Raw genomic sequence first — 20,113 nt, 5'->3', positions numbered from 1 at the left:
ACATGGGGAAATGCTCACAATTTAATGGTGTGGAAAAAGGGAGATATATGCAGCATGGCTATCAAGTTTCAAAAAATATATATAGTAAAAAGATCATAAAGTATTAACAATTATTTATGGAATTATGCATGATCATATCAATCTCCTTTATACTTCTTTATGTCTCCAAAAATTTTTTTAATGATTTTATTTATTTATTCATGAGAGACAGAGAGAGAGAGAAGCAGAGACATAGGCAGAGGGAGAAGCAGGCTTATGCAGGGAGCCCGATGTGGAACTTGATCCCGGATTCCAGGATCACACCCTGAGTCAAAGGCAGACACACTCAACCGCTGAGCCATCCAGGCATCCCATGTCTCCAAAATTTTCTTAATGAACTTATTGTTTTTGTAAGTTTTGTGTGTATGGATGATACCAGGAGTAAGCATTCCAAATTCTCTTAGATGAGTGAGCACTGGCAAGGGTTTCTCTCTTGTGGTAAAAAAAAAAAAAAAAAAAAAAAAAAAGGCCAGTAAGATAGGATGCTTCAGAGAGGGCAAATGAGAAAGATGACAATATTTTTAGACTGGCTTATTCAATTCTCTAAGGGAAAAAAAATCTTTATGTGATTTTTCATAGGATAAGGATAGTTTAATGTTCCAATCAAATCCTGTCCCTTCAAGTCAGTGGTTCTCAGACTTTAGAATGCTGAAGAATCACACTGGGCTTGCCGATTAAATACAGATTCCTGGGCTCCAACTCCCAAGATTCTGATTCTGCAAGTCTGATGTGAGACTCAAGAATCTTATTTTTAACAAGCTCTCCATGTGATTCATTTTGATGCAGGTCGTCTATGGACTATACTTTGAGAAACACAGCTAGAAGAAGTCATATGGCTTTATTTAGATGAATATTTTTTTATTTAACGTTATTTTGGATAATTTTTTCTTGGTGATATACTAGGGTTGGTATAACCCCTAAGTGGTATATTGATTAACTGGCTTTTTAAAAACACAAACCCAATTTATTGCATTTGCCAATTTCTATGGTGTAAATTACTCCCACCATGACCAACTTTAAGCTACCCAGTGGTTTAACAACCAGCTCCCAAAATTCTTCTCACACGCTGATACAAGTTGGCTCTAGCACCATACAATATATATTTTATTTAATTATTTCAAATCCTTTGGGGTGTCTGGGTGGCTCAGTTGGTTAAGTGTCTGCCTTTGACTCAGATCATTGATCCCAGGGTCCTGGGATTGAGGCCCGCATGGGGCTCCCTGCTCAGCGGGGAGTCTGTTTCTCCCCTTCCCTCTGCCCTGCATGCTGGCTCTCTCTCCCTTTCTCTCATAAATAAAATTAAAAAAAAAAATCCTTTGGAGAAGGGATATGTTAATGGAAAACTATTATAACTGTGACAGCTAGAATGAAACAAATAAGCATTAGGACAGTTTGAATCACCTTAAAGTAACAAATTCTAAAGGTATTAGAAAAAAAGACAACTTCGTGAACTTTTATACACTGTTTCTTATTTTATTCTATTTATTTCCATGGCCATGTCACAACGAGTAATACTCTCACTTTCTCTAAGGGGTGTGAGTTGGTTTTCTACAGATGATGGCGAGCCAAGAAATGGGACTCTTGGGTTGGGAGGAATGCCAAGTGTTGAGCCTCCACCTCCACCCGCTGTGGTCCTCTGCTCCTGAGCTGCTGAAATGCTCTTGGTCATTAATTCTGTAGGACCTAACCATAAATCAACTCCTCCAACTTCTTCCCCTCTCATATGATTGAGATAACTTTGTCTCTAAGAAACCCATATCAGATGTGTTTTACGTGTTCATGTGTGGGAAGTGGCCTAAGTGGAGGCTAACAGCACAGTTCTTTCAATATTTTGACCAGACATATTTTAAGAAAATTGGACCTGAAGCCTATATAACCAGCTGAGGTAAATTTACAACCTTGCTTTTAAGAACAAAACTCCCTCAGGCACCTGCTTCCTTAAGGCAACCCCAGAAAGGAAATGAACTCTTGCTTAAAGACAACCCACCTTATTTTATGGGTTATCAATTTTCTAGCTGGCACACAGTTCCCTAGCTACTAAGAGTAAACCCTCCCAACCCTAAGCAAGTATTGAGCTACAAAAAATATACAGTCTGCTTTCTGTCAAACAGCTCAGTTTCCTGAAGATGAGGCAAGGATGTGGTGCCTGGGTAAGTGAAGTTAGGGGAGCAGCAAAGATCTATGATGTTGCCTCAACACCTAGATGTCTTTGCTGATAGATGCATTAAAATCTCAGCCTGAATTACATTTAACTTTACAGGATAAGTGAATCGTGGGCTACAGTGGAGAATTCATCTTCCCTGTTTTGGGGGGCAGCTCTGTCAGGTGAATAATAGTCAACAACAATGTAACACACTTGATTTCCTTTTAACTGCTCCACTGATCCTGGAAACAAGAGCTGATCAACGTCTTTAAAATGAGAAAGGACTAAGTAGGGTTTCTCTCCTTGCTATTGATCAAGTCAGCCCTCTCAATGGGAACAGACTACAAGACAGCAGTCAGACGTTAACAGTAGCTATTCAACTTGCTCTGTGCTAGAAAACAGGATGAATGAGTAGGATTTTCTTAGTATGTATTACTGGAGTATTAAAATAAGGACAAGAATGGACTCTTTAAAAACTGCAAGGGCTATTGTTACTAATAAGCAAGTGGCAAGTTGGACAAATCTGACTTTGTGCATGATAAAATCAGAATCAATACTTAAAATTATATGCTAGTTTTGTCATAATCTCAGTCTCTCTCCAAGATCCATTTGGTTGTGAAGGTGAAGAATTTTTCAGGAGAAATATGAATATTCAATGACATGTTTCAAAATCAGACATTTACACATCGACTTGGGGTAAGTGCCAGAGTTCACCTCAAAGATAAGTGAAGGGCCTCTTGTCCAAATGGAACATTAAGCTCCTCAAACAGGAGAATTCAGCCCTTGCAAACTGTCATTATTTCAGTAAACGAAACCGGCCCTTTAACAGATGGGCGACATACTTTGCAACTTGCTGATAGCCTAATAAAAGACACTGGCTTTTTAAAAATGAAGGACATGCACTTCTCAAATTACACCACCCAAATGGATTTAGCAGAATAAAATTAAGAAGGCATACAACAGCTTGACAGAAATTAGGAACAGACTATGGAAATTTGATAGTTCTAAACATCAACATCAAAATGACCTTTTCATTAAAAAAAAAAAAAAAAAGAAACTTATTGTTTAAACCATAGGGAAAATATACACTGATATCGTCAAAACTGGGGTAGCATATTTTGGAATTATAAATACCAATATAATAAAAGCATAAAGTTAATTTCTTCTCCAAATATAATAAAAATTCCTCAGACAGGGAGGTTCCATTTATATCAGGTACTTTTCCTTGTATATTGGTCAAACTTTATGCTTCTTAAAATAAAATTTCTCCAGTTGATTGATGCAATAACCCAAACAAACACAGGCCATAGGCCCAAACAAAATCAGTAGCTCAGCATTTCTGCTCACCTTTCACGTTCTTCTTTCATTTTTTCCAGCTCTTCTTCCCTCAGGCCGCCATGCTTCAGAGTACCCTTCTGCTCAGCCTTGCCACCCCTGTCATCTTTCTTCTTTCCAAATCTAGAAGAATATGAAAGGGAAGATGATTGTTAACAATAACCATGTTCTTTTGGTGGTAAATTTAAAATATTTATAAGATGAACCATCAAACCATAATTCTTTATTCTAAGTAGTACAAAATCATTTTGCGTAAAATGGAAGTAAAATAAGATATTGAAAGAGGAAAAAAAATAGTCACTAAATTCCCCTCCTTTTCCTCTCTTTCTTCTAACCTTCCATCTTTCCACTGAGATACTGAATGTGCAGCATGCACAAAGTCATGTGGTTAAAGAGTAAAAATCTCAAACCATTAATTCACTAGAAATGAAAGAACTGAAAGGTTATCATTAATATATGACTAAAAACTGACTGAACTCCTAAATAGGCCTCCAGAGCTGCAAGTGGCATTGACATTTAAAGTTAAACTCATGAGACTAGATAATGATGGTGCTTCAAGGGACTTCATCAAACACTTAGTTTACTACTCTCACTTTACACATGAGGCTTTTGTCCTTGCTTACCCAAACCAATTCAGGGAAGGGCTGGGATTAGAATTTGCGGTGTCTCCTTCAGAGCCCTGTCTCCTTCACACAACATATACTCTCTCAGGTAGCCCCATCATCCTAAATCAGCCTAGGGTCAGTATGCTCTCAGAACTCCTCATGCCTGCGATATTTGTAGCTAACTGGGAACAGTGGCAATTATAATACATTGGGTTTTTTTTTTTTTCCTCCAGCTTTATTGAGGTATGATGGACATGCAACATTGTGTAAATTTATTTTATTATTATTTTTTTAATTTTTATTTATTTATGATAGTCACAGAGAGAGAGAGAGAGGCAGAGACACAGGCAGAGGGAGAAGCAGGCTCCATACACCGCGAGCCTGATGTGGGATTCGATCCTGGGTCTCCAGGATCACGCCCTGGGCCAAAGGCAGGTGCCAAACCGCTGCGCCACCCAGGGATCCCCATTGTGTAAATTTAATGTGTACCACTGTTGATTTGATACATTTCTAAGTTGCAAAATGATTCCTACCACAGTATTAGCTACCACTTTCATCCCATCACATAGTCACTATTGTTTTTTTGTAGTGAGAGCATTTAAGATCTAATCTCAGTAACACTCAAATATAGAATAGATTTTTATTAGCTACAATCACCATGCTGTACATTGGATCTGAAACTTATTCGTTTTATAACTGGAAGTTTTTGCCTTTTGACCCAAATCTCCCCATTTCCCCCTCTCCCCAATGCCTGGTAACCACTGCTCTACTATTTCTCTGAATTTGTCTTTTTCAGCCTGCACAGTGTATATGTATATATATACACACACACACACACATATATATACATACATACATATATGTGCACATATACAGTGTACATATATGTATATACATATATATGCATCTATGTGTGTATGTATATGCATATATACATGTTATCTGTGCATGTGTTTACACACACACACGCACACACACACTGCATCTTCTTAATCCATTCATCTATTGATAGGCAATTAGAATGTTTCCTATCTTGGCTATCATAAATAATGCTCTAATGAACATGGGAGTAGAGATATCTCTGGGGGATCCTGAACTCAATGCCTTTGGATATATATCCAGAAGTAGAATTGCTGGATCATAAGTTAGTTCCATTTTTTAATAGTTTTTATTTAAATTCCAGTTAGTTAACATATAGTAGAATATTAGTTTCAGGTATAGCATACAGTGATTCAACACTTCCATACAACAGCCAGTACTCATCATAGCAAGTGCTCTCCTTAATCCCCAACACATATTTCACCCATCCCCCACCCTTCTCCCCTCCCACCCCTCTGTTAACCATCATTTTGTTCTCTATAGTTAAGTCTGTTTCTTAGTTTGCCTTCCTCTTTCTTTTCTCTTTTTCTTTCTTAAATTCCACGAGTGAAATCACATGGTATTTGTCTGTCTCTGAGTAATGTATTTTGCTTAGCATAATACCCTCTAGTTCTATCCACATCATTGCAAATGGCAAGATTTCATTCTTTTTTAATGGCTGAGTAATATTCCATATACCACATCTTCTTTATCCATTCATCAGTCAATGGACACTTGGGCTTGTTTCCATAATTTGGCTATTGTAGATAATGCTGCTAAAAATATCAGGGTGCATGTATCTCTTTGAATTAGTATTTTTGTGTTTTTTGGGTAAATACCTAGTAGTGCAATTGCTGGATTGTAGGGTAGTTCTATTTTTAACTTTATGAGAAAACTCTATCCTGTTTTCTACAATGGCTGCACCAATATGCATTCTCAATAGTGCACAGAGTTCCTTTCTCTCTACATCCTCACCAACACCTATTATTTATTGTATTGTTGATTTTAGCCATTTTGACAGGTATGAGGTTATACCTCATTGTGGTTTTGATTTGTAGTTCTCTGACGGTCAGTGATGTTGAGCATCTTTTCATGTGTCTGTTGGCCATCTGGATGTAGTTCCACTTTTAATTTTTTTGAGGAACCTCCATGCTGTTTTCCATATTGGCTGCACCAGTTTGCTTTCGGACCAACAATGCTCTAGGATTCTTTGCAATTATGATGTTTTAAAAGAGCATTGCATTTCCTTAGCAGTGTTAGGAAAATAAAAGTGCACATTTGAAACAATAATAAAGCTATGGTTAATACTAGGACACATTCTTAAATAACAGGCATTTTCCCCAACAGATATTTTCCTTAGAAGTAATCTCCTATGGTCTTGGTATCAACACATAATGAAAGTAACTTATGTCTCCTAATAATGAGGAAAAAATCATTAAATTATCCATATTCTTTAGTTACGTTAAAGATTCTTGTCAAACTACAGGAAATGCCATTTTCCTTTGTTTCTTATTAAATAGCTGTAAATGTTACTTCTGTATATATAAATGTATGTATACATACATAGCTTGCTCACTCTACCTATGTAATTATCTGTGTATCCATTTATCTATGTGTCTGTCCATCCATCCAAACTGAGGACCCTACACATGCTCATGCTGACTGCCTGTCTCTGATCCCCATCTCTGTCCCCAACTTCCCAACATACACAGTGAGTCAGAATATCCTCACATGAAGACCTGACTCATAAACCTGAAACTCCCATCTTCTTCAGAATTTTGTAAAAATTGGTAAATATTTTGTCTTTTAGGATTGTGTTTCAGTCCAAAGTAGAGGCTGTCAATCAAGTGGCAGCAGTGGGTATCACGCATGGAAGTTCTCATTGCTAATACCCATATTTCTGTTGTTATTAGAGCTCAAAGCACCCTGCTTTCCTCAGATGCCTCTCCTGGTCTTGACTCTTCTATAAATTTTTCAATTTGTAATTTCAATTAGTAAATTCTTGCTCATGAACTTTCTCTTTCCCCATTGCCATCTCGCCATCTGCCTTTGCTTCCACTGTAATTCTTGCTGTATCCAGTCTTGTTTGGGGATTCTGGTGGATCAACTATGAATTTTCACTCTATCACCCCCCAGACCTTTTTTTCCTGGTCCCCCTTCTATTTCTTAATCAATTCTTCTTTCCCACTGAAGAAATGACCTAGTGTCATTTATAGACTAAGGAAAAAATACAGACAAGATATAAGATCACTAACTTCCTAATATAACTCAGATTTGTTGACATATTTAAGATCTCTCCTTAACTTACAAAGCAGGAGATATATAAATAATGTGTTTTTTCATATGTACATTCTTCAGCTTTTCAGACCCATGTAGAAGAGTCTAAATTTCTTTATGTGAGAAGTTAATATCTTTGTACATCACTTAGAGAAATAGCTTTCCCTCAAAATGTCATCAAATACAGTAAAACTGGGCCAAAAAAATCAAAATTGTGAGGAGTGAGGATAGAATAATGCTTCAAGAAGTTGATGAGGGCAAAAATATTGCCCAAAATTCCATAGACATTAAGCATGTTTTTCTTCTATGTCCCAAATATTTCTTCTAAATTTGAAGGTTTGGATTATCTGAGATGAAAGAAGTCTTGTTTTTGAAGGGAAAACTAACCTATTCCTGAGTCTACCCTGATCTTTATTACCACAACCAGTGAATTGTTTTTTCTTCCTGTTGCTAAAATAACTCACTTGTACTGCAGCTCAAAAACAGCTTACTGTGTTTTTATCATAGTGGAAAAAGTCTGATAAAGGTAGTTGTAAGTAAATTCTGCAAAGCATTTTCTTCTTAGCAAGAACCATCAATAGTCAAACCAACCAATTCTACAAATAATATAAATGTTTTGATTTAAACTCCATGATCATTTATTAAAGTTTCCAAGAAGAAGGCAGAAATAGCTGTGAAATTTATTTCATTAGACAGAGAACAGTCATAAATTATCTTATTTTGTAAAGTTTGGGTAGGTTCAAGAACAGAATTATAAAACAATAATCTTCAAAAGGACTCCCACATTGTTAAGACGAGGACATTGAGACCCAGAGAAGTTAATTGCTTTTATTTATTAACACACCAAATTCTTTTTTCCAGTTTTGCAATCAGACAACTTAATTATCAGTGGCGGTGGTGGGAGGGTGTGGGGAGTTGGGAAAAAAGCATCAGTTTGGTGAATTATATAAGCCTGGTGTCCCGTCTTATGTCAGCCTATCTGGGGGTCACTTCCCAGCCTTTTTTACTTTCATGGACATACAGAAAGAAGAGTTGGGGAGGTTCAAGAACATTAATTCATCTCTCCATTAGTTAGTTATTTTTGTGAGAAAAGTCACAAGAACTCTAAATGGCTGAAATTATTGCTTTGCATTCTATGGTTTCAAATATCCCCTGCATTCCAGGCCTCCCATTATCTATTACCTAGGAAATTTGAGAGTTGGCCATTCTGGGCTAGGTGCCTTAAGGAAATTGCTTGTAGGTCAACCTTGCTTTATATAAAAGATATTTTCCTAAAGAATTCAGTGCAAACATATGGTTTGAATCAATAAAATCTTGCTTTCCATGTACCTGGGAAGACTGTTTAAAGACTCTTATGATGGATCTTTTTGTAAAGTGGAAAAATCACCTTTCAACATACCCTTTATGTAAATTTAGATTTTCATGAATTATAAGTTTTGCTTAAAACACCTGTCCCTGTTCATTTCTACAGAAAGGCTACATGAAACAGCTTTATGGAAAACTAGTTTTCTTTCTGTTCCCCTTTCTTCTTCCATTCATGCATTTGTTTAAAAAATATTTATTAGGCATCTATTCTGTGGTGGTCATTGTCATAAGCACCTTAGTATATATGGATGTAGAGTTGGGATGCAAATCCAGACAATACCCCTATGGAATTTATATTCTAATGGAGGAGGTGGGCATCAAACAAATACAAATATGCGATTATAAATTGTAAAAAAAAATGCTATGAAGGGTTTAGGAGACTATAATAGGAGATTGATTGGTTGGGGAAGTCTTCAGTGAGGAAATGACATTTACACTGAGACTGCATAGGTAAGAGCCTCCAGACAAGGAGAGATGGGAGATAAGCCTTATGGGAGGAAGATAAGCATACACAGCACTTCATGACATAGGGAAGATCTGGCACATTCCAAGTGGTAAAAGAAGGCCAGAGTAGTTTGATAAGGAGACCAGAAGAACACACAGGATTAGGATGGAAAGCAGGGCAAGGAACCCATAGTGCAAGTGTAAGAGAGATCTGGAGTTGAGCCTAACAGTGGCATAAGGTCCTATTTTAGTAAATCAAGGGACAGAGAAACTAGATAAGGAATGGTAAATTTAGAGTCAATAGAGGAGAAACGGGCATAAGCAAGTCATTCTAAGCAGAAGTGATACAATGTGATGCACATTTTAAAAAAGATTTTATTTATTTATTCATGAGAGACACAGAGACAGAGACAGAGACATAGGCAGAGAGAGAAGTAGGCTCCTGGGGGGAGCCCAATGTGGGACCCCAGGATCAGGCCCCAAGCCAAAGGCAGACCCTCAACCACTGAGCCATCTAGGCACCCCTGTGATACACATTTTAAAAGATCATCCTGGTTGCTTAAGTAAAAAGCAACAAATTAAGACAGTAAAGCCAGGGCAGCCCTGGTGGTGCGGTGGTTTAGCACAGCCTGCAGCCCAGGGTTTGATCCTGGAGACTCAGGATCGAGTCATGCGTCAGGCTCCCTGAATGCGCCTTCTTCTCCCTCTACCTGTGTCTGTCTCTCTCTCTCTCTCTCTGTGTGTCTCTATGAATAAAAAAATAAAATCTTAAAAAAAAAAAAAAAAGACAGTAAAGCCAGTCGGTGAGTGCCACAGGAGTGTGGGTGAAAGACAAAGATGGCCTAGACTGGAGAAGTGAAGACAGCGGTTTGAAAATGGTGGGTCAGGGACAAGGGACTGAAAGTTGACTTTTCAACATGGTTATTTTAGTATATCTTTGGGAAATTCAAAAACATGGACTAGGGATGAGGACAGAGTCCTAAGGAACTGTAATATTTGAAGGCCAGAGAGAGAGATGGGGAGGCCATGTATATAAGTGACAGAAAAAGAACAGCTCGAGAGATGAAGAAAATCAGGAGAGTGCAGTATAAGAGACCCACAAGAAGGGCGCTGTAAAGGTGCCAGGAACACTAGAGGAAAATGCCCTTGAGAAGTTCACTGAGGTCAGGACTCCAGAGTTCACTGGATTTGGCACTTTAGAGCCATTCATTATGTGGGCATGGTTCACGGGAGTGGCATGAGCAGAGGCCAGGTGACAGTGATCTCAAGAGTGAATGGTAGGTAAGTGTGAAAATGTGTATCTGTGTGTGTCCAACTGCTTCAAAGACTTTGGCTGGAAGGGTGATTGCTGAAGGTTGGGTCGGAATGTTGAAAAAGGAGATTTTCAATTTGGCTGATACTAGAGGACTTTTGTTTGGTGATAGGAAGATATGTCAGAGTGTAAGAGGTTGGAAATGGAAGAGAGAGGAGAAAACAGCTATTTTGTTTTTTTTAGTGTGTGAAAATATTCATAACAAGGTATATCATTTTAATCATTATTAAATAGACAGTTCAGTGGCATTAAGTATAGTCAGTGGCATTAAGTACAGTCACAATGTTGTGCAACCATCAACTACCACTTGTCTCCAGGTACCCACTAAAGAGCAGCTCCCCATTTCTCCCTCTCCCAGTCCCTGGCAACCACTATTCTACTTTCTGTCTCTATGAATTTGACTATTCTAGTTACTTCATATAAATGGAATCATACAATATTTGTTCTTTGGTGTTTGGCTCATTTCACTTAGCACCATGTCTTCAGGGTTCATCCGTGCTACAGCATGCATCAGGATTTCCTTTTTTTTAAGGCTGAATAACATTCCCTGGTACATACATACCATATTTGTTTACCCATTCATCTGTTGATGGACTTTTGGGCTGTGTTCATCTTTTGGCTCTTGTGAAGAATGCTGTGAACACTCATATAGGAGAACAAAGTTCTTGACAAGAGAAGAGGAGAGGGATAATAGAGAACCTCCAGAGAGACAAGAGAAGAAGACAGGGATATATAGAGAACCTCCAGAGACTGGCCTTAGATAGGAGGAGACTTAAGTAAAGCAGCTTCTAGAAGAAGTAACTAGTTCACTTATAGAATTGATGGATAGACAGTGGAGGAGCTCCCAGGTAATTAGTTTATTAGTATGATGCAACAAGAGAAATGGTTTCTATCCTTAAAATGAGACTTCTTAGTACAAACTGAGAAATCAAAATAAATAGACTATACAAGGCAGAAACGAATCTCAGGAAAAAAAAAAAAAAGAATCTCAGAAAGGGTTATAGAAAAATACCCAAATCAGACCTCTTATGTTGCAATTTTGCCTAGGTAGGGAGGCCCTGAAAGGCCACGTGGGGAAGTAGAATTTAATAATGGTTCATTTATCCATCCATCCATCCATCCATCCATCCATCCATTCATTCATTCAATCATTCATTCATTTACTGAGCTCCCATGACACATCACATGGATTATTCACATGGAATGTAACCATTAGCACCATCAATTGTTAGGTAAATATCTAACTCCTCAATCCAATTAACTAAACAAACAAGCTTCCAGCATCTTATTGTTTTCTACATGATAGAGATTTTAATATAATTCTTTGTAGTTATCCCTTAATTTCTCAGTAAATTCTGTTTGTTTTTCTTTTGTTTCTATTTCTTTCCTTGAGTTTTCTAGGTAATGATGACTTTCGAATCCGTCCCAGATTCCCACACACCTTGATAAATGATCCCAATTCACAACATGTATAGCTCTATCTCTACCTTTGTTCATGTCTAGTCTCTCATTTAATTCAGTTCTTCATTCTGCTAAGTATTGCCTGTCTACGGTTTTCTGCCTAGATCCTACTGGGCAGTTTATGCAGCTGTTAGTATCTGCTCTTCTTCCATTTAGTGCACACACTGTATGAAAGCAATCATGAGTGAAGGCTTACGAGGACTAAAAAATCCAGCAAGGAAAAAGTTCAAACACTCTTATTTTAAATTAATGGTGAGCTCTGAACCAAGGAGAGCTGCAAGTGTGACACAGAATGTATTTCTTCCTTCTGCAATCCAGAAATATCTGTGGGTGTCAGTGATGCATTTGGGAAAGGCTACAAAATCCAGTAATTATTATTACACTCAGAATATCTACCAAATGGTGTCAGACATGAACATGCACCAACTTCAAAAAGAACAACAACAAAAAAACAACAAAAAAAGAAAATGCACCAACTTCATAGTCAAAATATGCTCTGGACTCTGATAATGGTTCATTCTCCCTGTAACCAGCTGACTTATAAGCTAGGATACTATCTTGTCATTTTGTAAATTATACACTTTGAAATAGCTCAAGCAAAATATGGGGGCAGAGAATGCCACAGACCTTTGACTATATTTCCATAGTTTACTTTGAAACTCACCCATAAAAGGTTTCTGGTGTCTGATGCATTCTAAGTTGGGCTCTAAATTAGCATATGCATATGCTGATGAAATTTACTTCCATGTATTGAATCTCATATGGTTTTGTGCACTTTGGCTATTGCTTCTCTCTAAAATGTATGTCACAAAGGTCTTTACTTGTTTACCTGAGATGGTTTCCATTGTACTTGAGAGTTAATGAATCTGATAAAAATTCAATGAAAATTGACCAATTAGAGAGTCCCCCCACCCCCTTTTTGGGTACCTAAGGGCATTGCTTATTTTTATGTTAATATTATTGAGAGAATAATGAACAGATTTGTGTTTGTTGTTAATGTGGATTAGAAAAAAATATTCTACTTTTATTTTTAGCATTCTACAGTATATTTGATTACCAGGCTAATGCCTGTGATTTTTCAGGAGGGAGGGGGAGTGCTAAAAACTCAGTATACTTTCCATAACAGAAGGGTTGTAATTTAAACTCTATAAGCCCACTCCATGGCATGCAGAGGGAAATAGAGATTTGCTTTATAGGATGTGTTCACAAGGGGAAGCTGAGTGAGTTGATGGTTTAGTAACTGAAGAAAAACTCAGTATTAAAAATCTTTCTTGTTAACTAACTGGGTCAAGCAGTTGAGGCTTTTCTTATGATTTCTAAGTAAAATTTTACTTTCTGGTATCTTATTTAGATACTTATTTGGGGTATGTTTATATGTTTCCAAGATGAAGACAAGCCATATGAAAACAACAAACACGTTTAATCCCACTGATATCTTTACTACTTCCTTTGAGGCTAACATTCCCACCTATCCTTAAACAGCTACTTGCCTTCGGGTTGTTGCTCATTCCCAGGATGAGATTCCTAAATTGGTGGTCATGGAGACTCTTCATTCCAAAGCAGGGAACCTTCAGATCTCAAATGTGTTGATATTTGTTTTTAGGATTGAAAAGCAGGGAGGTCCTATAACATTCTAAGATTTCTGCCTAAGTGGATAAAACATCTGCTGGGTAGAGACTTAAGCAGCTCTCTGGCTCTGAATTCAGCTGCTGGGAATCCTTGAGCTAATTTGCTTTCCCAGTCTGAGGAGCTAGGAAACACAATAGATTTGGAAGTACTGAATATATTATAAATAATTCTAACGGGTCCAGAAAGCAAAGTAAAGCAAAATGTATACCACTAATAACCCGTCTTCCAAAAAACAAACAAACAAACAAACAAGTAAAAACAACATCTGGAAGACTGACTTGCAAGAATCAGTTAAGGGATTTGGGAGCCACTGGACAGTTCACTTTTGCTGAGCATTTTTGTAGCAAATGAAAACTCTACTCTGAGGTTATTAAAGCAACACTCTGTTAGGAGAAAGAAGAAGAAATATGAAAAAGAGGCCAGAAATTAAAATTAAACGAAAATAAGCGTGAATGAGTGAGCAAGAAAGATAAAGATACTAATAAGGTATGATTTTCAGATCCACACAGGGACTATAAAAAGCTTATTAACTGTCACGACCACACTGGGTTTTAAGTTATTCTATCCTTCTGCTTTCCAGAAGAAGAAATACTCTTCAGGAGCACAGTGAACTTTGATTAATTGCTTTCATACGCTCTCACTGGCTTTAAGACATTGTAGGCAAGAGCCTTAGTGACTCAGACTAAATGCTTATGATTTCCGGGAAATATATTTAACAGGAGCATTAAAGAAATAGAGCTTTTTGCATTTTTATGTTTTCATAATAGTTAGAAAGGCTTTTCTTTTTATTAAATGTTTACTTATTTCAAAGCAGCAGAATATGTGGCTTCTTCCTTTTTATTTTTATTACTTTTAAGTGGATCTCTGAGCATCTCTGAAGGCAGTTTGCGTGCATAGACAACTGATGGCTTGTCTGTAAGACCCTAATGCTGACTCAAACAGCACATGGCTGGAATCTAGACTTCTCATCTGTGTGCTCCCTGCATCTGTGTCTTCCCTTTTCTCGACCTCCTTTGTCCCGGAAACCTGGGCCTAAGGAAAGGTGTGTTCTGAGACCAAATCACACCACATGTGTAAACTTTTTCTCTACCAACTGTGGGAAGTTTCCTAACACCCATGGCCTTCCCATGCTCAATCTGCCAGGGCTCACTCTATAATGACCACAGATTCATCCTGCAGAAGGAAATGTCCCTCCATAGGAAACAGCTCTGAGATTCATTCACTGACAAGTGAGGTCATTTTAGCAAACTGCCTGGGAAGGGAAAAACTGATTCATGTCAATGAAATTAAATCCAGTTCTATGGAAACTGGAGACCTCATCTATAGTCTCTAAATAGAATGTCAAATACAATTTATATTCCAATAGCACAGATTAACTTACATGTACTTTGTATACAGTCCTTTATCAAAAGAACTGATGATCGTGCCTAACTTATTATGTGTAAAGAACGAAAGGACAATGTTTAGAAATGGCTTTTTTTTTTTTTTTTGGGTACAGTGACTAGACAAAGGACTATTTTTTTTTTTCAAAAATATGGAACACTCCACGAATTTGCGTGTCATCCTTGCGCAGGGGCAATGCTAATCTTCTCTGTATCGTTCCAATTTTAGTATATGTGCTGCCGAAGCGAGCACGACAAAGGACTATTTTAAAGGGAATCTGGATGTTACTGCTCCATCTTCAGAAGTTAAGAGTAACAGGGAATGTTTTCTCTGGAATTCATCTGCACTAAACAGGAATAAAATGATTGCGTTCCAGAGCCAGTCTAATGGGAGAAAACTTATCTTTATAACTCTGATTAAACAACAACAAAAAAAAATATCACTTCTTTGATGCTCAAATTAGCATCTTTTCTCTAGCATACTGAATTAATTAGTTGAGTGACAAAAGAATTAGTCCATGTAGGATCAAAGCTGAAATCATATTTATCTGAAATTTAAAATTAAGAACACACAGCTTTATCCCTCTGTAGCTCATGTAATATTCTTTTATGTTCTATATATTCTAAACCTTCTGCATGTCACATAAAGTATAACTAGGGCTTTATTCTTTTTTTCATTTCATGTTCTTCTTCTTTTTAATATACAAAATCTTCGCTGAAGAGACAATGAGAACATCATAGAATTATTTTTCCTGGGGGTGGGAAACTTTTCCATTGTGCCATAAAAATCTTACATTATGTGGCTTTTTTTGTCAAGCATTTATTGTGCAAATACAAAAGAAGCAAAATAATTAATGCACGATAGAACTGGTAAGAGAGCCTTAAACAATAGAAAAGAGTTATTAGATTGATTCTTAATACATGATACTAAGTTTGAAACTGTTCTTAAAAGGTAGAAGCTCTCTTAACTTTGGGCTTTTTTTTCTTTTTCTTCTTTATCTGTAGAAGAAAAAGCAATTCTGAATAAGGGAGAATTGCTGGAGGTTAATTTCCAGGATGTTTCAATTCACTAGAACTTATATTTGTTGGGTTTTTTTGATGTGCATACCACTTTTACTAAACAAAATCAATTTGGGTAAGCATACGTATCTTCAGCTGAGATGCAATGGAGTGTGGATTCAAAGAGGAGTCTGGAGATGAAGAAGGCTTGTGCTGACATTAGTACTTTATTGGGGTAGGGCACTATTTTAACCATTGCTTACATGTTTGCTCCTCAAGGGTTAGGGAAGACTCTTTACTTGTTTCCCTTATTTAAGCATACATGCATTCATTCAACAAATGCTTTCTGAGCACCTACTTTGTAAATCTAGTACATGCTGGGGTTCCAAATAAATTAGTCAAATATGGTCTCCATTCATTCTTAGTGACAGAGGCATAGTAAAAGTCCAACAAGTATTGCTGAGCTGAATTAAAGGTGAAGTAGGGATTTCAGGGATATATCATTGTCTCTTTTCTTCATGGCCTCTATCCTAGAAGAGAGACCCAATGGTCCCTCATAACAAACATGTTATCCTCCCATAAAGCTCCCAAACTGGAATACACCATGTCTATGAACACAGAAATCACCAAACTATCTTAATGTAGGTGTGGTAGCTATCAGCTAGCCACAGCTCTGGATGTCTACTGCCACAGCAAGACCAAACAGGGGACAGACAGTTATTCACCTAGTAAAGGTAATAAACACCTGGCTATCCCAGCGCCAAGGGGGCACTGAGTCACCTTAGGATTCTATCCCATGATGACTGGTTCTTTCATGTTGTACAAATACCCTGTTTAAAGACACCAGGCTAAGTTCTAGAATGAAATTCAGACCCAAAGCTGTCATTAAGGGTGATTAATCTGCAAGATGTCATCTATTAAAAACAACATGTCTATCTCATACTTAGACCTATAATTTCAGAGTTTCAGAAATTATGGCCTCTTTAATCTTAGGTTTCAAATAAAGATAGGCGTGAGGCAGTTGCTTGGCCCTCCAGAGTTTTGACACTACTCATCTTTGTCATTAGTTCACCCTGTCCTTAACAGCATTCCAAATGATAATACCTCCATCTGTGCTCTTTCATAAAAGAGTTCTTTTGGAAAAAGAGGTAATTTAAAAAATCTGAGCCCTAACTTAGTTTGTAAGACAAGGGATCAGATTTCAATATTTTTATGTTAGATTTAAAGTTAACTAATATCCCTTCTTATTCAATACGTCCCTGAAGAGTAGGCCATAAAACAGAATTGGTTCTCAACTACGAATAGGCTGAGAGGGAAAAGATATACCTATCCTGAATGTCTCAAGTGAAATTCTACATAATACTTTGACTTTTCTAGGGCCCAAAAGTCACAAGTCTTGCACAATTTTTCAAACCTGTGCTGCCTGCCAGGGTCTCCATTCATATTTTAAATGTCTAAAAAGTCCCTTTCCTTAGCTTTTCTTGAATTTTAAATCTTGGGGCCCATGCATAAGATAGGTTACCAACTACAAAATGAGGCATAATCTATCGTGTTAGACAGAGTTGCTGCTTATCCGTTGAACCGCACGGTGAACATCCTGGGTACCCCCCAGAACTCAGAGCACTTTATATTGAAGGAGCTCGGCCAAAGTGACAGTCACTCAAGGGCCATCAAGCAATCAATGAGGTTTCCTTTGTTCAGAGGGGGCCAGGCAAAAAAACAGTAATTGTTTTCATAGGACTAGATTTCCCATAGGATTTTACCCTAGTTTTAAAAAATGGATATAATCTCATTCTCCAACAATATAACATCCCTACAGAAAATATATCCAAGATTAAACAATAATATCATCAACAATAACTTGATTTCTGATGAGTTTTTCTAATCACTTGTAATTCATAAAGACCTATTACTAGTAACATACAATCATAAAAGTATGCTTTCCCTTCGAAATGCACAGTAGCATAGCACAGTGATGATTTACAATTTGACCAAAGAAATCAGAAATTGATTTATAGTCTGTCCAAAGCATCAGGCTCTTATTTGCTTGTCCACTAGACTGTGAAACTACTATTCTGCTATGTAAGTATATTTTCTTGTTCCTCCCTTTCCTGTACCAATGGCTAATTTTTCCTTTCTTCATACCACAGATGACTTATTCCCCACAGATTCCTAGTCCTATTCTACAGTTCAAATGGGTGTGATTGTTCTGACAGAATGATAAAAGAAACCAATGCTAGGAAATCTGTGTGTAGGTAATTAAATGCACACCATATAAAGTACATAATTAAATGAATCACAGGTGTGAGCCTCTGAGTAGAACACTCTAGATGGAGTTTTTGGTGAGTATATCTTTTAAAAAAATGTAGATGATTTCAACCAAATAAATTAACCTGAGGGTGCTTTCTTATCGCTGGAGCTACTTTTAAACAATAGATCAATTTTGAGTCACATCATATAAAAGGAATGATATTGGAAATTTTACTTTTGTCCAGCTATGTGTTTATTCAGATGAGAGAGGTATCTCATCATCTGCCACAGTGTACTGGCAGGCTGTTTCTGAATGGCTCTGGATGGCTGGTGTAGGGTGCACCAGCAGCATCGCTCAGAGGACAATGGGTGGGTTGGCAATGATCACCCAGCGCATCTGCAACCTGTATTTGGCTTTGGATTTAATGCTTCTGGTCTCCCCAGCTTTGGTATTTCTAAACTTTGCCACCTAATATTGAAGCGACTTCCAATAACTAATCCTTTTTATAAACATTACAGTCATATTTGATTCTGTAGAAACCCACAGTATTTGTGTTTTTCATTTGGGAAGGTTATTTGGAAACCTAAGCCAATATATTATTTCAAGTGTGACTAAGCTGTTGTCATTCATTTTATACCAACTTTAACACTCTCTAGGACCCATACAGGCAATCCAGTGATGGAAGAATCAGTTTAGATAAAAGAACAATAAATCCAACCATTACTTCTGTTCTATAAAAGTAGTATTTGAGTACATTAGTAAGAAAGAACCAGAAAAATGTACAATTTGGTAAGGAATTTGGTAAGCCTGAGCTTCACATGTTTAATCTAAATTTATCAATTTAGGGGGAACAGAGGTACTTCTGAAAGGGTCCCAGGCACCTAGATGGCTCAGTCAGTTAAGCGTCTGATCTTAACTGATTTCGGCTCAGGTCATGATCTCAGGGTTGTGAGATCGAGCCCCATATTGGGGTCCGCTCTGGGTGGGAAGCTTGATTAAGATTCTTTCTCTCCCTCTGCTTCTCCCTCCACCTCTAAAAACAAACAAATAAATAAAACGGCCTTATTGATGGATGTAAAATCAAAAGATTAATAAATAATCACAAAGTGATTCCTTAATATGTTGTGTTGAAAATAATAATGTTTTGATAAGGTAGAAAAATTTTCAAGGTGGTTCATAAATGCTTTGGAATATAAAATGCCTTTACTGATTATGAACTGATCATAGGGGCACCTGGGTGGCTCAGTGGTTGAGCATCTGCATTTGGCTCAGGGTGTGATCCTGGGGTCCTGGGATCAAGTCCCATGTGGGGAGCCTGCTCCCTCCTTCTGCCTATGTCTCTGCCTCTGTCTTTCATGAATAAATAAATAAAATCTATAAAAACAAAACAAACTGATCATATATAAAACTATGATTTATGTGTTTATGTATTTATTTATTGGATTCACATTGCATTTCTAAGTGAAATATGTATATATTGATTTGATGCATTCAGTACTATATTTAAAAAATAAGTTTGTTCAATAAGTCCTTTTGAAATATTGTTTATTTAATTATCTGTGAAAAAGATTCTATTTGCATTTTTAGTTATAGCTTTGTATGCAAAGTGTTCTTATGGGTTCCAAAATTGTACAGTTACAGAAAGTCTCTTAGGATTGGAAAACTCTTCGAGATTATATTATCCAATCCCACTCAAAGCTTAGAAAGTCAAGTGACATGCCTAAGGCCACATGGAGGGATTGAACCCCTAAGTTCAGTACAAAGTTCTTTCCATCTTGCTATATTCCCCAATTGTTTGTACATATGTTATGAATTATTTATCCAAAATTCTGAATCCTTAAAAAGGAACCCTACTCCATAAAAGTTAAGTGTTTTTGTGAGTTCCAATTGCCCAGAAATGCAATTAGCTATAATGACAAAGTCCAATTTAGTGGCTACTTGGCCAAATATAACATGCCAACCAATGTGAGGACTTGATAACTTTCCCATTATCTTAAGCTCCCTTGTTCACTG

General features: G+C 37.2%; 1 protein-coding gene and 1 non-coding gene across 5 annotated transcripts in view; both read right to left on the bottom strand.

Annotated features, from left to right (window-relative positions):
• Positions 1–20,113, bottom strand: part of PARD3B (par-3 family cell polarity regulator beta) — a 980,882-nt gene that overhangs the window by 193,520 nt on the left and 767,249 nt on the right. For all 4 annotated transcript variants that reach the window (XM_038585495.1, XM_038585493.1, XM_038585496.1 and 1 more), the window contains one exon: positions 3,530–3,640. In XM_038585495.1, coding sequence (XP_038441423.1) covers positions 3,530–3,640 — 111 coding nt within the window. The remainder of the gene's footprint in view (positions 1–3,529; positions 3,641–20,113) is intronic.
• Positions 14,997–15,103, bottom strand: LOC119867976. The gene has a single exon (XR_005385472.1). It is a non-coding gene; the product is annotated as a U6 spliceosomal RNA (small nuclear RNA).

The sequence above is a fragment of the Canis lupus genome, chromosome 37, assembly GCF_011100685.1.
Source record: "Canis lupus familiaris isolate Mischka breed German Shepherd chromosome 37, alternate assembly UU_Cfam_GSD_1.0, whole genome shotgun sequence".
Taxonomy (NCBI): Eukaryota; Metazoa; Chordata; class Mammalia; order Carnivora; family Canidae; genus Canis; species Canis lupus.
Note: the sequence above shows the minus strand (reverse complement) of the source record. Positions and strands in the feature narration are given on the sequence as shown.